Source organism: Triplophysa dalaica, chromosome 8 (assembly GCF_015846415.1).
Source record: "Triplophysa dalaica isolate WHDGS20190420 chromosome 8, ASM1584641v1, whole genome shotgun sequence".
Lineage (NCBI taxonomy): Eukaryota > Metazoa > Chordata > Actinopteri > Cypriniformes > Nemacheilidae > Triplophysa > Triplophysa dalaica.
In genome coordinates this window covers 21095214-21112168 of record NC_079549.1, presented here as the reverse complement: position 1 = coordinate 21112168, position 16955 = coordinate 21095214, and the positions used below count along the sequence as shown (strand labels likewise).

Here is a 16955-nt window from a genome sequence, read left to right as displayed (position 1 = left end):
TTGATTAACTAGGAGTCAGAATAATAGTTTGGTGAGCAGATGGTTTTTAAAGGGATGGGTCACCAATTATTAAAATTCTGTTTTATATCTCCTTCACATTGTACCAAGCCAACATACCGTTGTTTTATTCTGTGCAGCACAAAAGCCACACAGAATGATTTTATACAGCGGTGACCGTTTATATTGTCCGTGGCTGGCAAGCACCTGAAACAGCCCAACGTGGTCCTCTGAGGCCAAGAAACATTACCAGACAAAATAACAGAGAAATGAATAACTTTGAAATGGTATGAGAGAGTAAATGAAGTCAGATTTAAATAATGTCCCAGATTTTATTGAGGCAGCATGACAGAAGAGGTGAAGTCGCAAATTCCCATGTCTCTGAAATCTGACACAAAAATAAAATATTTTTGGTGAAACATTAACTGCATTGTGGCTCATTGTTGAATGAAATTGAGCGGGCAGATACACCAAAGAAGCAAGCATGCCTCTCTGCCTTCCGTTGAGTAATAGACCTCAGACATTACGAACGTAAAATATTTGTCCTGGTCTCCTCCTCTCCGGATGGAACGCAGGCTGGGTTTGTTTGCAGCATAGTCCTGTCCCTCGGTCCCATGTGTTGACTCAGCTGAACACATTTGTAAAAGCAGCTGTGCTGTCTCTCTCTTCCTGTCAACACACAGAAGTGCATCATTGCAGAGAGCAAGAGTCTTTATAACATTCTACAGGAAGTGACCTATCACTCTTCACGTCAAGTGATAATATACATAGTAAGCATAGGACCTGTGTCATATGACACGGCTGAAACGAATATTATTGTTTGTTTTAGATGTAATGCAATGCGTCTACACGATTTAAGGTTAAAAAAATGCTGTATTTTTCACATGCCGTGCATGTTTGTATCTCCTCTCTGAAACGCACAGATTTCTTATAAAGCTCATGGCTCTGAAAAACGAGGTGTGCTATGATTGTCCAGTTAACCAGTGCGTAGTGATTGGTTAAAAACAGCAAGCGTGTGACGGAAATGTAACGCCTCTTACCATATTTGGGACATCAGGCTCCAAAGCAATTGTACTGACATGTACGCCCACCTAACTTGCGTATATTGGTCGGTCTTGGTAAAATCATACCACCAACTGACGTAGATTTGTGGGGTTGTGGTTCATGAGGCGTTTCAGGCAGGACTGGGTGAGCATTCGCTTTTAGATGGAATGCATCTTTTGTTCCGACACTTCTATTTTAGCAATTTTACGTATCTAATACATACATGGGCAACTTATAACACACCAAAGACACAGAAAAACACGTATTCGTGCCATATGACGCCTTTAACTATTTCACAGCCATTGACGAGTTATCTCGTCATTTAAAAAAAAATCGCTTCCCCGCCAAAGACGAGTTATTACGGCAACATTGTTTGTGCTGTTGTACAGCAGGTGGCACTATTACACACCTTTGGGAAAAAGTACAGAATCCCAGAACCTAGAACGTATATGTTTTAGCGGAATCTGGGCGGAATCTTTGACAAAAAATTTTAATTATCTCAGCTGTTTAATCAAAGTGATGCATTTTTGAAGAAACCTACCCACATCTACGGAGTGATAAAAAACGAACACATGAAGATAGAAATTTAAATTAAATTTGGGTGAAAATGTTAAAAAATGCTGGCGTAGGTTGGCAACGAATGAGTTAAAGTGAGTATGTCATGTGACATCTACAGCTCAGGTGATTGATCATTAAACCACAGAACTACTTAAGACAAAGACAAAGGGTTTCAAGTTGTGTACTTTCTACCTTAGCCAGGAATCTGCCGTTTGACATAAATGTCTTTCAATTTGTAAAGGATCATTATTAAATCACTGAGTAAATCCTATCGGTCAGCGTTTTGCTTTTTGAAGCTTTTATATGCTTATTGTAGCCAACTCTGTTTAGGACCCTGCATCGGTTTCCTTTCTAAAAGCTTTGTGGGTAATGAGTGTGACTGACATTATGTGGTGGTTTGTGATATTGACCCAGCAGAAGGGCTGCTTCACCCGCAGAGCCTCTGCTATAGAACTTCAAATATCAAATAAATTATTCATGGATTATTAACCTCGCATGACATTTCTGCCGGGGCAAATCCTTCACAGTTTTATGTTATGCTACATTGCACACACAGATTGTTGTTTAATTGGCTACATTAGTGAATGGTGCAGGCAAGTGTGTTGGGATGTGCATTCTTTTTTTCAGCTCCTCAACACAAATTGTGAAATTGTTTGTCTTCAGTGAGACCTGATGGGTCATTTCCTTCCTTTCAGGTGATTCTGGTGTCGGCAAATAAACTCACACGATACATCGAGCCATGTCAGCTCACGGATGAGTTCGGCGGGAGTCTGACTTATGATCATTTGGACTGGGTCAACAAAAGACTGGTGAGAAACAAAATCTCTGAAATTCACTTAATATAGATGGTTTAATATAAATTGATTAAAATATAAATAGTTTTATTATTGGCCGCTAGCCAGAACGTTAACAAACACAGACTCGAAATGAACTTCAGGGCAGGCGCATACAGCCCATAAAACTGTATATGGGACCGTCTATAGGATGATATTTTTGAAGTGAGGCAATATATAGAAATTATGAAATATTTCTTGTCATTGCGTATGCAAAATACATAAATATTGAGATTCTTATGAACCTAAGCAATTTCAACACATATTTTCTTTGCTGTATCGCCTCATCCTAGTTGTTTAACCGTATGAAATAAGTTCTATTTGTTTCCTGTTTAGGTCTTTGAAAAATTCACAAAGGAGTCAACATCACTACTGGATGAACTTACTGTCATCAATGAGAACGAGAAAGGATTTCAGGCAGACAAGGAGAGGTATTTCATAGAAATATAGTTCATTTAGGCCATGTCCTTGAAATAATGAGCTGAGACATTCACTAGGGGTGTAACGGTTCTCGGCACGCGGCTCATCTTAAATCTGATGACGCGTATATGATATGGTTTGTTAAAAATGATAAAGTGTAAAACAGACTGACAGTTAATGTATGTTTGTCGATGGATACACATTTAATACCTACAAAAAATCAAATAACGTTGAAAAGGACTGACGTATGCTGTATTATAACCAATCGTCTATGCTTTCATCACCCGGGTGTTGTGAGCGCGCGAGTGCAGGTGTGACCTGAACAGCACATGTTGATGTTTAAACTACTCTCATTCAAGCTTTGCCAACTTAAACATTTAAGTGCAAGATGATGCACAAGACAACTCGCTTGCGCGCTGTGAGAAGATCCGAAGCGCGCATAAGGAAAGCAAATATTGAGTTGTCTTTGTAGCCCTTAAACTGACAAATTCACACACGAAGTAGGTCCACATGCCCCCCTTGTCGAGGATCTTAACGCAGTATGTCTTAAGAGAACGGACGAAACAGACGAAAACCAACTTCTGTGTACAGTATCAGTGTAATGGATCTGTTTCATTCCTCTTAAAGCGACAGCAACATATTCCTGCTCTCTGTTAAAGGTCAAGGAAATCACTCACTGCTTGTGACTCGATAGCTTCTGTAACTTCAATTATGATTCATCTTTATTTTATTTGTACATATGCGATGTTATGTTTTATTTGATTACTTGAATCCATTTCTACCTTAAAAAGGTGTATATACACTCACCTAAAGGATTATTAGGAACACCTGTTCAATTTCTCATTAATGCAATTATGGTGGTGGTGTAATGGTGTGGGGGATGTTTTCTTGGCCAACTTTAGGCCCCTTAGTGCCAATTGGGCATCGTTTAAATGCCACGGCCTACCTGAGCATTGTTTCTGACCATGTCCATCGCTTTATGACCACCATGTACCCATCCTCTGATGGCTACTTCCAGCAGGATAATACACAATGTCACAAAGCTTGAATCATTTCAAATTGGTTTTTTGAACATGACAATGAGTTCACTGTACTAAAATGGCCCCCACAGTCACCAGATCTCAACCCAATAGAGCATCTTTGGGATGTGGTGGAACGGGAGCTTTGTGCATCCCACTAATCTCCATCAACTGCAAGATGCTATCCTATCAATATGGGCCAACGTTTCTAAAGAATGCTTTCAGCACCTTGTTGAATCAATGCCATGTAGAATTAAGGCAGTTCTGAAGGCGAAAGGGGGCCAAACACAGTATTAGTATGGTGTTCCTAATAATCCTTTAGGTGAGTGTATATACCGAATCTTATTTTATTTTCTGCTTTGCTATTTTTTTTATTGGTGCTGTTACTTGTAGCTTGATTATTTGTTCTTATTTTTATTTGTCAATAGTCCCTTTTCCCTGAACATAGCACAAACCGAACCGAACCAAAACCGTGACCCTAAAACCGTGGCACAAACCGAACCGTGAGTCATTTGAATCTTTATACCCCTAGCATTCACTGTTAGAATATCTTGTTGGGTTTTTATGGTTTTTGTGCCTGTGAACTCCTGTGCTGTTCATATTTCGGCCAGAAGCTTATTCAAAAGTACACAAATTGTTTTTTTTCACAGCAATTGTCTCTATTAATTAACTTTGCGACTTAATTTTTTCTGCTCTTTACGATGAACTATTAGAACTAAATATTTTTCCAAGATGTACAGTAGATGTATTTGTTGCCTCTATCCAGGCTCTTTCCTGAGCCCATGTAGCGGTGCCAGGCTGCTGAAACAAGCATTTCCTTTCTGCAATCTGGAACCGTTCCTTGTGTTTCCACAGAAGAAAAACACATTCAGTTGTCCGTGATTTCTGTCTTTTTTTCTTGCATGCCTATTTGAGCCACTTAAATCTTCCCACATGGCCAGAAATAAAATGTTTCAATTTTCAACAAACAACACTCTTAAATAAAGGCTGTGATGTAGTCAGTTACATCACTGTTCAGCTGTTGAGTCGCTGGAAACAAGTTGTAGGCAGTTTAAAGAGAGCTTTGCGGTCAAGGATCATCCAGAGACTTAGCACAGAGACCATTGGTTTGCAGTTTTGTTTAACACTGGTGGTGGCACATAAATTATGCGCCGCCCCTTTAAAATTATTCTTTTTTAAATGCTGGTTGCATTGGATTTTATTACACAGAGACTTTGTACAATTTTTTTTTAGATGCTTTTGTCTATTGACTATAGCACATTGAGCTATTCCTGCTTGTTTGTCTCTACAGACAAATCTAAGGGTTTGTCTTGTTGCACCACAGAATGACTCTTGATTTTGTCTAATTTGTATGTTATTACTCATAGGTCTTCGGAGAGCAACAGTCTGCCTTCATTTGATCCTGAAACAGTTCTTCAGACCGGTGAGTGTCGACACATGCATATAGGTTCTTCTGTTTGGAAATTGCGAGACTCTTGTGCTGCCTCGAGGCGTTTTACCAGTTTTGGGGTCAATTTGACAGACTGGTTGTGAAAGCACATTTTTCTGGGGGAATTTGAAGTGTTGTGCTGTATCCAGCGTGTGATGTCAACAGTGAAGCGGTTTTTCCTGCTCAACTGTGAATCTGTGCAATTTTATTGGTGTGGTGAAGAACTTGGCTTTGGTGTTTAACAACTCTAAAATGATTTCCAAGCTCTTGTATTTGAAGCTAAAGTTGGTTAGGAGGATCTAGATTGTGTAAGTACTTAACTGCCCATCCTTTACACCATGCATGGTGCTTAAATGGCTTTAATTTAGAGAACGAGACCACAGTTCAACATCATGTGGGGCGTAAACGGTTTAATTCAGTTTTCATCTGAATCTGTTATTCTGTAGTTTTGTACTTGCCACTTGAGTTTTGCAATTCCATCGTTTTCAGTATTTCTCTTTTGATGCTGTTATTCATAATTTTATATCTGCAGGACATGAGTTGCTCTCAGAGCTCCAGCAGAGGCGTTTTAATGGCTCTGAGGGGGGAGGAGGAGGTGGTGGTACGACCTGGTCGCCCATGGACGATGAGCTGCTGGCTCAGCCTCAGGTGATGAAGCTTCTGGACTCTCTGAGGGAGCAATACACCAAATACCAGGAGGTCTGTCGGCAGCGAAGCAAGCGCTCCCAGCTGGAGGAAATCCAGACCAAGGTCATGCAGGTAAAGGTCTGAGATGGCACAGATGTTCCTACACATGACACAAAATATGTGTAGTGAGCTATAGTGTTTCTTACATGTGGTCATCTGAACCTGATGCTCAAGCTTTGGAGATCTCTGTTTCATAGGCACCTGAAATATTTGATATAAGACAGACATTTATTGTAGATTTCACTAGATCAGTCAATTTGGTGTTTTGATATTGGGCTGCTTTTGGCCCTTGAGTGGTCCAAAATAAAACCTTGAGAAGCTTGAGAATAACTGCCAGGAACTAAAAAAAAATGGAGGTTTATTCCTTCCACAGACAGGATTTGTGTCGCATTATAATTTATTCTCCTGTAAACTGTGTTTTGCTGTCTTGTTGGAAAGTTTATACAAGGCACTCCTACAGACAGTCAGAAATACGGCTCACTGCTTGAACTGTGTTGAGACAATCTCATATTAATGTTGTCTTGCAGATCTTTTATTGCAAAAATTGCTTTTAATGATTGGATTTTGGTTTGGTTTTTGCATGTTTCTCGGGTTGGTCCAGATAACGCATTAAGTGTGCATTTATGAAAGCAATTGATGGCTTTATTAATAGGGCAATTGTCTATTTCAACATGAGCTCCACCTCCTCCTCCCCATGTCTAGTTAGTAAATGTTTTGAAGTAGTTTTTGTAGTTATGCGAGTAATATTGAGTGGGTGTGTATCTTTTTATTAGTAAGATTTTTTCATTTAAAGGGGTGAGATGACACCGCTGAAGTGATTATTATCGTTTGTTTAAGATGTAATGCAATTGTCTACACTGTTTAACGCTGTATTTTCAACATACTGTGCATGCTTGTATCTCCACCTTGCCCTGCCTCTCTGAAACGCGTAGATTTTTTATAACCCTCGTGGCTCTGAAAAGCGATGTGTGATATGATTGGCAAGATAACCAATCCATAGAGATTGGTCGAATACTGCAAGCGTGTGTCGGAAATGTAACGCATTTGACCATATTTGGAACAACACGTGTATAATACACACCAAAGTCACAGAAATACACGTTTTTGTGCCATATTACTTTGATTATATGATGTTTTTAGTCCTAAAGACGTGACTTTGTTGACAAGTAAATATCTAGCTAGATAAATAAATCTAAATTAAGTGATCTAAATGCCTTGTCAGGTCTTGTCATTAGTTCAATTAGTTCAGGTTTTCCCTTGTTTCTGTTGAATTGGTAGTTTGAGTCTGTTCAATTGCTATGGGTCAAGTGTGGAATTGTGTTTGTAATGAAAGATTTCTTTGTTGGTGTGCGTGTGATCAGGTTGTGAATTGGCTGGAGGGTCCTGGCACAGATCAGCTCCGCACACAGTGGGGTATTGGAGACTCCATTCGCGCCTCTCAGGCCCTGCAGCAGAAACACGAAGAGATTGAAAGTCAACACAGCGTAAGTACAACATCACCTCTGAGCCCGGACAACCTAGAGACAAACTAAACCCAACCTCAAAGACATAAATAGATACAAGTATATTAGAACCATTTACCCTGTGAGGTCCACTTACAAAAGGACTTTGTGCCAAAAAATCATGATGTAGTTTTTCATGGCTATTTCATGTTATTTTCTTGTTATCGACTGGAAGGGTATTGTACAACTGTTTTTTCATGCTTGTCAGTTTCAATGAGCTGGCGGATGCTTTTGGACTTTATCTAAACCAGAATTGTTTTTATAGATTACAAACTCTGGATCTGTGGATCTAGGATAAAGCGTGATAACATGCACTAATAGACCTCGATTTGTAACATTACAAGAACGTCTGAAATGTGACATGGTGCAGTTTGTGTTATGCCAATAGGTGGCAGTATTACAGGTCACATGACAAAATCTATTTCAGTGTGTAATTGAATCAGGACTTTGTCATGTTTACAGACTTTAATATGCATTTAATTGATCGGTTACAGTAAAGAAAGGTTTTACCCTGAGACATGCACACACAAACTCAGTTTTCCTCGCTGTTAGCCCACTGGCTGTGTCTCAAGAGTACTCTGTGGTGCGCTCAGCTAGTCTGAAGTTCTTACTAATGCTGTATTTCTTCAAACTTTGTGAGATACTGAACGACTTCTGACTATTGGCATGAAATCTGGTCATTATATCTACCCAGTGCCTTGTAATTATGGTGAGACTAATACAAGTTATTTAGCAGTAGTCAATAGATTAGAGATGGAAGAGCTCTGTAAGTGGGCTGTAAGTGACCTGTAGATTGTGTCCAAGATAACAAATTGTCTCTCTTATTTACAGGCGGTTTTGTTTCACAAAGGCATTGCATTGGTTGTTTTAGAGTTTGCGACGGGCTCTGACTCAGAGGTTTTATGCTTGGTTACACAGTGACCTCTTTGTTACATTGAATCAGGAGTCAGAAAGAGCCAATTATAGACACGCTTGGGTTATGTAAAACTAGTTTTGTGTTAGTCACTGTGCGAAACGTTGCTACAGTGGTGGGCTCTCCTGGAAGATGATCTGTCAGAGATTTATTTTAGTTACTAAATGTATTTTAAAATGTGGATGTTTATAAAGGATTTTATATGAAGGATGCTTACGTGCACTGTCGTCACGTACACGCTGTGCAATTGTTTGAGGGTGTTTTGTGTGGATGCCAGGACATTGCTTGCTAAAGTGTGCAGAGTGGTTTTAGCACATTTGCTGTGAAGTTGCTAAGGTGTTCTGCCTGGTTGTTTACTGGTCGACATCAAAGAGACCTCCCCAAGTGATGCTGTGATACTTTGCTCCCTAGATACAGCTTAGGTGGCGTTTACATTACCCCGTTTTCATTCAAAACAGCGTTTCAAGACGAAAACGATCCTTGTTTCTCATGCCGTTTCCATAAGCGTTTTACACAACCGTCAGTACAAAATTAATATGATGGGGAGGACAAGCGAGGACGCTTTGTGTGGATAGATGAGGTAATCCATGTTATTAGGTTTGTTTGATTTCATCCAGCACCACGCAGACCGATGAACGGATGACATCGCAGTACTGCGAGCACGATTTAAAAGCATACGGCTCTTGATTCTCTCTCGCGTTGCTGTAATGTCAGCATGTCGATCCGTCTACGCAGCGCAGCTTGAAGTCCAACAAGCCTGTTGTTTACACAGTCCTTGGCGTAATGGCTCAGATGACTTAACGAATCAGGGAGGCAGATGCAATGATACTGGCAACCCAATCAGTAAGCGGATGTGGGCAACTACGCCTGCGTATTTTAAAATATCCATTTTGGGGGGTCGAATACATGGGGTATAGTGCAAATGGCAGGCGTAAACATAGCAAGAGTTTTAAAAAGAAAACGCACTAGTATAAGCGCTGTCTTAGACTCGTGCAGACGATAAACTGAGCGAACAAAATCCTACAAAGATGTGCCAAAACACTTCGACTCTATCCTCAATATAAGCAACAATAGTAGTTGGTTTTGCATCGATAGATGTCAGTTTAAATATAAGAACATAACAATAAAAATAATTATAAAAACATAACCCTCCACTATGAAAGGTCTCTGAAGACATAGTTATGTATATTATATTGCATTTCTGTCAATAGATACTCCAAAGAACTAGACGCACTACCTCTAATAAACATGTATGTGAAATTAATAACTGCATAATAAAAAAGTGGCCTATAAGCGTTTATGGGAACGTCTTCAATAGGAGAAGATTTCTTCAAAGGCTGACTACACTGAAAATTTTCGAATATAACAACGTGCCGTGTATTCAGACCTGTTTTTTACCCTTGCATCAATGACCCATATGCTGTTTTCTTCAGGAATGGTTTGCCGTTTACGTTGAGCTGAACCAACAGATCGCCGCGCTGCTTAGCGCAGGAGATGAAGAGGACCTGATGGAGCTCAAGAATCTTCAGCAACAGCTCAGCGACGTCTGCTACCGACAGGCCAGCCAATTAGAGTTCAGACAGAACGTCCTGCAGTCTGCACATGAGTTCCACATGACCGCACAGGATGTAAGCCTTCATACTCTTGTTGTTAACATTGAAATGTTTTCTTCAAATGTAATCAGAGCTCCTTCATTTTTAAAAGCTTTATCGAGGTCCCCTTATAGAGGCAGACATCTTGAGGACACAACCAGCCAGCTACTTTTATTACTTTAGTGCCACAGTGGTTTCCACAATGGTGATCAAAATATAAAAATTGCATCTACACCACTAGGTGTCAGCAAAACATGACTGAGCCTACTATTGTTGGCTTAGGACCAGATGTTGAGTGCTTCCTCATTTGTGAGTGGATCAGTGAATAAATGTAAATAAAACGGCACTTTATTTCTTTTGTGTCAGTTGTCTCAGCAGTTAGACGGGCTACTGGGCATGCTCTGCGCAGACGTCGCCCCTGCAGATGGAGCTGCAATCCAGCAGACTCTAAAACATCTGGAGGAGAAGCTCAAGAGCGTAGGTTAGGAAGACCTGTTTTCCTACTTATACACCACAAACCCATTCATATATAATAAAAAAACAGAGACTTCAGCCTGCTCCTGCCTTTTTATGAGTTGTAAACTTAAATCAGTCATTGAACAGATTGTGAGCAGTAGAGTCAAACACCACACAGACGTTTATGATAAGAGATGTTTAGTTGACTTTCTCTCACTGTTTTCCAGAGGGTGCCTTGCAAAGCCTGAGGGAAAAAGGCCAAGTTCTGCTCGACCAAATGTCTACCCAGACATCATTTTCGTACGGGAAGGATGTAACTATTGAGAACAAAGAGAATGTCGACCACATTCACAGCGTGACGGAGGATATGCAGCTCCGCAAACAGAGGTTCCCTTCTCGTTTGATCTTTTTCTTCAATAATAAAGACATGGTCAAGTCACCTCGAGTCAGGCTTGTGCACTATTCAGAATTGAATTAAGAATGCATTTTAAGTACCAATCCAATTCATTGAATAAACATTTCGTTGTTTATTCAACTTTCGCATGATGTAAAAAATCTCAATTTGGAAAAATTGACCCAAAAGACTGGTTTTGTCGTCCAGGGTCACATTTAGCAAATTTTAAAATTGAAGACCTTTTGTAAATGTCACTTATCTATTTTCTATGTTAATTTTGTGTAATTTTTGTGTGGTTTAATTATTGCATATAATGTACTTTATATATAAACATGCGCATAAAATATTATTTTAGTTGTCATTTATTATTGTTTTATTGCTAAACTTGTGTTGGCTTAATCTAATTCCTGTTAAAAGTCTTTTGAATGCTGTTCACTATAAAATCTTCATCCTGTCATTTCTAATTCACTTGTAAGTTTTTTGGTGTGGCAAGTATAAAAGAAGGCCGTTTGTGTCTGATATTGTTTCATAGGTGTGAGGACATGGTGGATGTCAGGAGACTGAAGATGCTGCAGATGGTTCAGCTGTTCAAGTGCGAGGAGGATGCTTCACAGGTCAGAAATTGAAATGAAAACGGTTTCTTTCTTTGAAGCGGTCTGTGGTTCCTAAGGGGCTGTAACAGTTGTGTCATGTCTCCTCAGGCTGTCGAGTGGTTGGGAGAGCTGCTTGACGCTCTGTTAAAAACCCACATCCGACTGGGGGATGATGCGCAGGAAACCAAAGTGTTGCTGGAGAAACACAAGAAGTTTGTGGATGTTGCTCAGGTATTTGACACACTTCAAAGGCAACTCTTTATGTAGGCAGTATCAAAGCACTAACTGATCCAAACACATATTTTTACTGAAGCAATTTTATGTTCTGCTTTCAGAGCACATATGATTACGGCAGGCAGCTGCTACAGGCCACAGTGGTGCTGTGCCAGTCTCTGCGTTGTACCACACGTTCATCAGGGGACACGCTGCCCCGACTCAACCGGGTGTGGAAGCAGTTCACGGTCACATCTGATGAAAGACAACACAGGCTGGAGATGGCCAGTGCCTTCCACACTGCAGCTGAGAAGGTTGGAGCCGTTGTAGTTCACCCAGAAATGAAAACTCCTCCTCCCTTTACTCATTCCCAAGAAAAATTACTTTGTTCTGTTGAACGCAAAAGAAGATATTTTGAAGAGTGTAGAAAAGCAAACAGTTCAGAGTAAATAAAGGCATATTTTTTATTTTTGTGCGAAATGTCACTTTAATGCTATTCTCTTTCAAGAAACAAAAGTGATTTTGTCGTTGTACGCAGATTTTGAGAGAGAGTCCTGAATCAGCTGAGATGATGGTGGATTTGGAGACATATGAAGAGATGGACACAATGGGAAAATCTCTGCTGGATAGACTCACTGTGGCCGTTATTTTTCCTGACGGGTAAGAGCTAAAAACTCAAACCACTTACTGAAAATGTCTGTTTCCGTTCATATCCATTTGTTTAAATATTCACTTCCACACACACTTGTCTTGACCTGAGTTTTGTATTTGAATTCATACACAGGCTACACATTTTTGAGCAGTTAAGTCTTTAAAGTGATCGTTCACCCTCCCAGAATTATTTATTCACTCTCACTTTAAATCCTGAGTTTGATTCATTCATCTGTGGAACACAAAAAGATATTTTGAGAAACGTCTCTGTGGTTTTGTGTCCAGACAATGGAAGTCAATGAGGGACAATGTTATGTGGTTTCCAACATTCTTCAAAATATCTTCTTTTGTATTCTGCAGAGGAAAAATGTGAGACAGCTTTGCAATGGCATGAGGGTGACTAAGTGATGCACAAATTTTCTTTTTCGGGTGAACTATCCCTTTGAATCAAATGTTTTACAGATTCTGAGAAAAATTCTTTGTCACTTTTAACTGGAACTGCAAGGTTTTTGTTTTCTGATCTTGTATAAGATTACAATGATATCTCTCGGTTATTCGGCAGTCACTGAGATGAAATCATCTTTTGTCATAACTTCCCTCCACCCCTATCACCCCGGTGCAGGAGCGAGCAGTTCTTTGGCAGTCCTGGCGAAATGGCCTCTTCCGCTGAAATCATCCGTGACCGAATGAAACTAGTGGAAGAAAAGCGATTTTTACAGGAAGAGGCGGAGCAGCGGCTTCATGATGATGCTCTGGAGGCGGGGCCCAGGGAAACTTGAGGATCTGATACCCTTCACGGCTCCTCACGGGAAAAGGCGTGGTTTGGCAGCACGGCACCTGATCCTCAAGTACCAGTTCAGAAGTGACCCCGATCACCCGCCATTTCTGATGTACTCCAACTCACCGTGCCATCTTAACTTACCGAGCGCAGTTAAAGATAGACACCCGCAGGCTCGCGTTGCATTGCTTGCGTGGACAGCTGAACTCTAAACCGAACATATTACTTTGAAATTTTGTCTCCCTATGAAGCTTTACCGTACCTGTCGCCTTGCTCGTCCTCCGGTGAGGCACCCTGAGCTTGTGATGGTGCTGCTGAGCCTATAGAATGTACATAAAGTGGCTTCTATACCCCTATTGATACCTAGTGCTTTAAATTTGTATGCCTTTCCTGATTGACAGAAAGCAATGTATTTTATAATTCTTTTAAGTTGCTTTCTGTTAACCTTCGCTAATATAAAGATCCGTGATGGAGGCCATTCGGCTCCGTTTGAAGATGGTGTGTGAAGACGCCATACAGTTAATGACAGAACGACAGAAACTATTTAACTTCAAGCTGAATGGTACAAAACCAATGCAGAGCTTTATAAGTCAATGTAGAGATGTTGTTTAGAGCTTTGTTTTGACAGTGAAATTTGAAATGGAATTATGTTTCATCTCATAATACGTCAGTCTAACGCGTACGCTGCTTGCATATGGATGCATGTTATCAAATATTAATTCCATATTTATTTTATTTTCCTTTGTTGTTTTTTACCTTGACATGCCATTGAAATTGTATAATGCTTTCGCCATTTTAAAGGCTATAGTGTATTTTATGAAAAAAAGTTGTATAAAATAAATGAACAAAAGGTTGAGTAAGAGGTGACCGAAGATGAAAGGTTGTCTCCTTCACTGCACCATAAATTTGGCAGGTCATTACCATTTACAGGACTTTGGTTACTTGGCATATGCTTTGTGTGAAGCTGCCTCATGGTTCAGTGCTGTACAGGAATATTCAAGCACCCATTCAATAAACATGGGAAATACGTTTCATGATTTTTGTGTTGTTTTTTTCAAGATGTTTTATATGTCAAGTGTGTCTTTAGTTGCCTCAAGCATTGCTATTATTTTTCCCACATCAACAGAATACAGCATTTTAGGGCGGGTCTTCTTATTTCCTACAATTTCTTTATTATATTATATTTTCATACTTTCTTCACCCAAAAGCATAGGTTATTCAAAAAAAAACACATGTCGCCATTGATTCTGAAGTATTGGCATTTACTAATGCACAATTAAATAACTTCATAGTGTACTAATACTATAACATTTAGTCATTTTCATTTCCAATGTCTTTTTGTCGTTATGACAGATTTATACAGTGAAATAAAAATGAATAAGCTCTTTCCTCAGGGTAGTTTATATAGTGATTGATGTTTTTTTGCTTCTCATGGTAGTTAATATAATAAAGTTTCGCATTAAGGAAGCCATTGACCACACAAAGTTTTATTTCGTGCATTTTATGATGCATCAGTTTGTACTAAAACTTTATTTTGCAGGAGACTGGGCTTAGATTTTTTTTTATTCATTTATACATGGAATCAATGGCAACCTGTGTTTTTTTTTTAATGACCTGTGCTTTTGGGTGAATCAAGAAAATATAAGATAAACAGAAGATGTAGCATATAAGAACTTAAACAGTACATCGAATTTGGAAAATTGACAATGTTTTTTACCACAATTTTTATTTTATAATTTTGTCATGACAATTCAAGGTCCAGTGTATGAAACCGAGGCATCTAGTGGTGAGGTTGTGAACACTCCCTTTCACAGCACATAACACCGAAATAAGTTGTCGTCACATATTTACAAAACACTCTCTGTGGAGCAGTTTGTTCATTTAGGGCTACTATAGAAACAACTGCTGTGGACACGCAGTGTATGTAGATAGAAATAGCTCATTCATTATGTGAGGTCTTTATACACCTCTGAAGACAGTTATGTATATTGGATTGGATTTCAGTCAATAGATTCAGTCAATAAAAAACTACACCCAGCACCTTTACGCATCATGCATTTCTTGGTATAATTCCTCTTGGAATTTTTTTTTCAAATGAGGTGATCTTCAGAAATGCCTCATTGTCTCACAGTATATACATACTGTAAGTACTACAACAATGTTTTAAATTAATACATTTATTTGGATAATGGGTTGTGCCATGGTCCCTAAATAACGGATTAAACAGTTCCATACATTCCTATAGTTATTAACAGAGAATGTTAATCAAATTCTTCTGAAACGATGTGTCTTTGGGATATTATAATTCATAGACATCATTTTATATTGACATATTATAAAGCATTTGACATCATCGCACCTGTGACAGCTTGACGTTTGTCTTTTGACTATTGTGTTTTCAGGAACATATACAGTGCATTCATGGCACATTTCCAGAGAGTTGAATCACAGTGACTGTGCTTATGTGTTGACCGGGCCAGGAATCGGTTTGAGGAGCCCGAATTTTGTCTATTAATAAACTTGTGAATTTGTCCGGGCCCCTGACAGATGGCACGGGTGTCTGGGGCCTCATGGGTTTCCTTAAGTCCTGTACTGCCCCTTGGTGCTCTTTGAAGGCTTTGAAATTATCAGCTGTCTTTTCAGCTGCTGTGTCTCTTCTCATTTGGGGGATACTGATGGTATGTCTGAACTGTGAGGGAAGACCCGCCCTCTGAGGAAACTACATAAAATAACTTCAAAGTATACTAAAACTATAACATTTAGAAACCTTGTAACATTTCCAGTGTCTTTTTAACTTTATGCCAGATCTATACAGCGAAATGAGAATTTCATGGTTGTTAATGTAGTGAATATTTATTATTTTTTTTCATCTGGTTTAATATATAGACATTCTTCACAAGCAGACTTTTAGTAAAACTCATAGAAACGGTCTTTAACCGACCTCTGTATGTCTCCTGTAATGAACGTCTCGCGAGGTAAAATCAAATGTATAAAAGCCTTTACATTTTTCAGTTGCTTTATACAGATTGCTTTGTACTTTTATAAGAAAGGAAAATGAATTTGGGCTTCTCTCACTGCGAATGATTGAATTATATTAGGATTTATGAAATTTAAATGAAAACAAGTTTAAGCAAATGTTATACTGCTAATTTTTAGATCCGCCCTGATTTTTCCAACTGTATCTCAAAACATTTCCTCCGTCAGGCACAGATAGGGAGACCCCAGAGGCTCAGGACGTTTGCAAACACTATTGTCCTCATTGGAAAAGACAACATTACTCTAACAGTGAGTATTTGGTTTGAAAATGATTGAAATATTCACTCGGTAATTCTTTCCACTGTTTTACCGCTGAGGAAATGAACGGCGACCTCTGAAAAACAGATTTATAAGAAAAATAGTTCACATAAAGTGGGTGTCTGGATACCTGTTTCCATGATTTATGTTAATGTGGGAACACTTTTTGTGACAAGCATATGATTTGTAAACTGCCAAAATATCAAAGACCATGGTTTGATTGTAGTAAAAGGGAAGTAGCCATTAACTTGTGGTGGACTGATCAACATTTTTTAATCATAGTTTACTTAAATATTATGGTTAAACTGTGGTTAGACACACACAGTTAGACAAAATAAAATGTATGGTATTATTTTTATAATTAATCATCATTATTATTAAGTTTATTATGGTACTACAAGTAAAACCCAATAACAAAGGTTGCTATAGTTAAACCATGGTAAGTGTCGGCTTAGGCAGATAGATTTTAGTATTTAATCTACAACTCCGTTGTTGAAATGCCCTCAATGACCAGTTCAATGCAATATTTTTTTCATAGTTTTCTTAGGGTTTTACAATGCACATATTGAATTTTTCATGTAT

General features: G+C 39.0%; 1 protein-coding gene across 5 annotated transcripts in view; it reads left to right on the top strand.

The window, feature by feature from the left end:
• The window catches only part of sestd1 (SEC14 and spectrin domains 1), a 28411-nt gene extending 14295 nt beyond the window's left edge, over positions 1–14116 (top strand). For 4 of the 5 annotated variants that reach the window (XM_056754741.1, XM_056754742.1, XM_056754744.1 and 1 more), the window contains 14 exons: positions 2295–2408; positions 2769–2863; positions 4300–4374; positions 5239–5294; positions 5833–6059; positions 7349–7471; positions 9836–10030; positions 10361–10475; positions 10678–10837; positions 11377–11458; positions 11546–11668; positions 11773–11964; positions 12189–12310; positions 12924–14116. In XM_056754741.1, the coding sequence (XP_056610719.1) occupies positions 2295–2408; positions 2769–2863; positions 4300–4374; positions 5239–5294; positions 5833–6059; positions 7349–7471; positions 9836–10030; positions 10361–10475; positions 10678–10837; positions 11377–11458; positions 11546–11668; positions 11773–11964; positions 12189–12310; positions 12924–13080 (1836 nt within the window). In that variant the 3' untranslated portion in view covers positions 13081–14116. The remainder of the gene's footprint in view (positions 1–2294; positions 2409–2768; positions 2864–4299; positions 4375–5238; positions 5295–5832; positions 6060–7348; positions 7472–9835; positions 10031–10360; positions 10476–10677; positions 10838–11376; positions 11459–11545; positions 11669–11772; positions 11965–12188; positions 12311–12923) is intronic. The other variant, XM_056754746.1, reaches the window with a different exon arrangement.
• The last annotated feature ends 2839 nt before the right edge of the window (positions 14117–16955 follow it).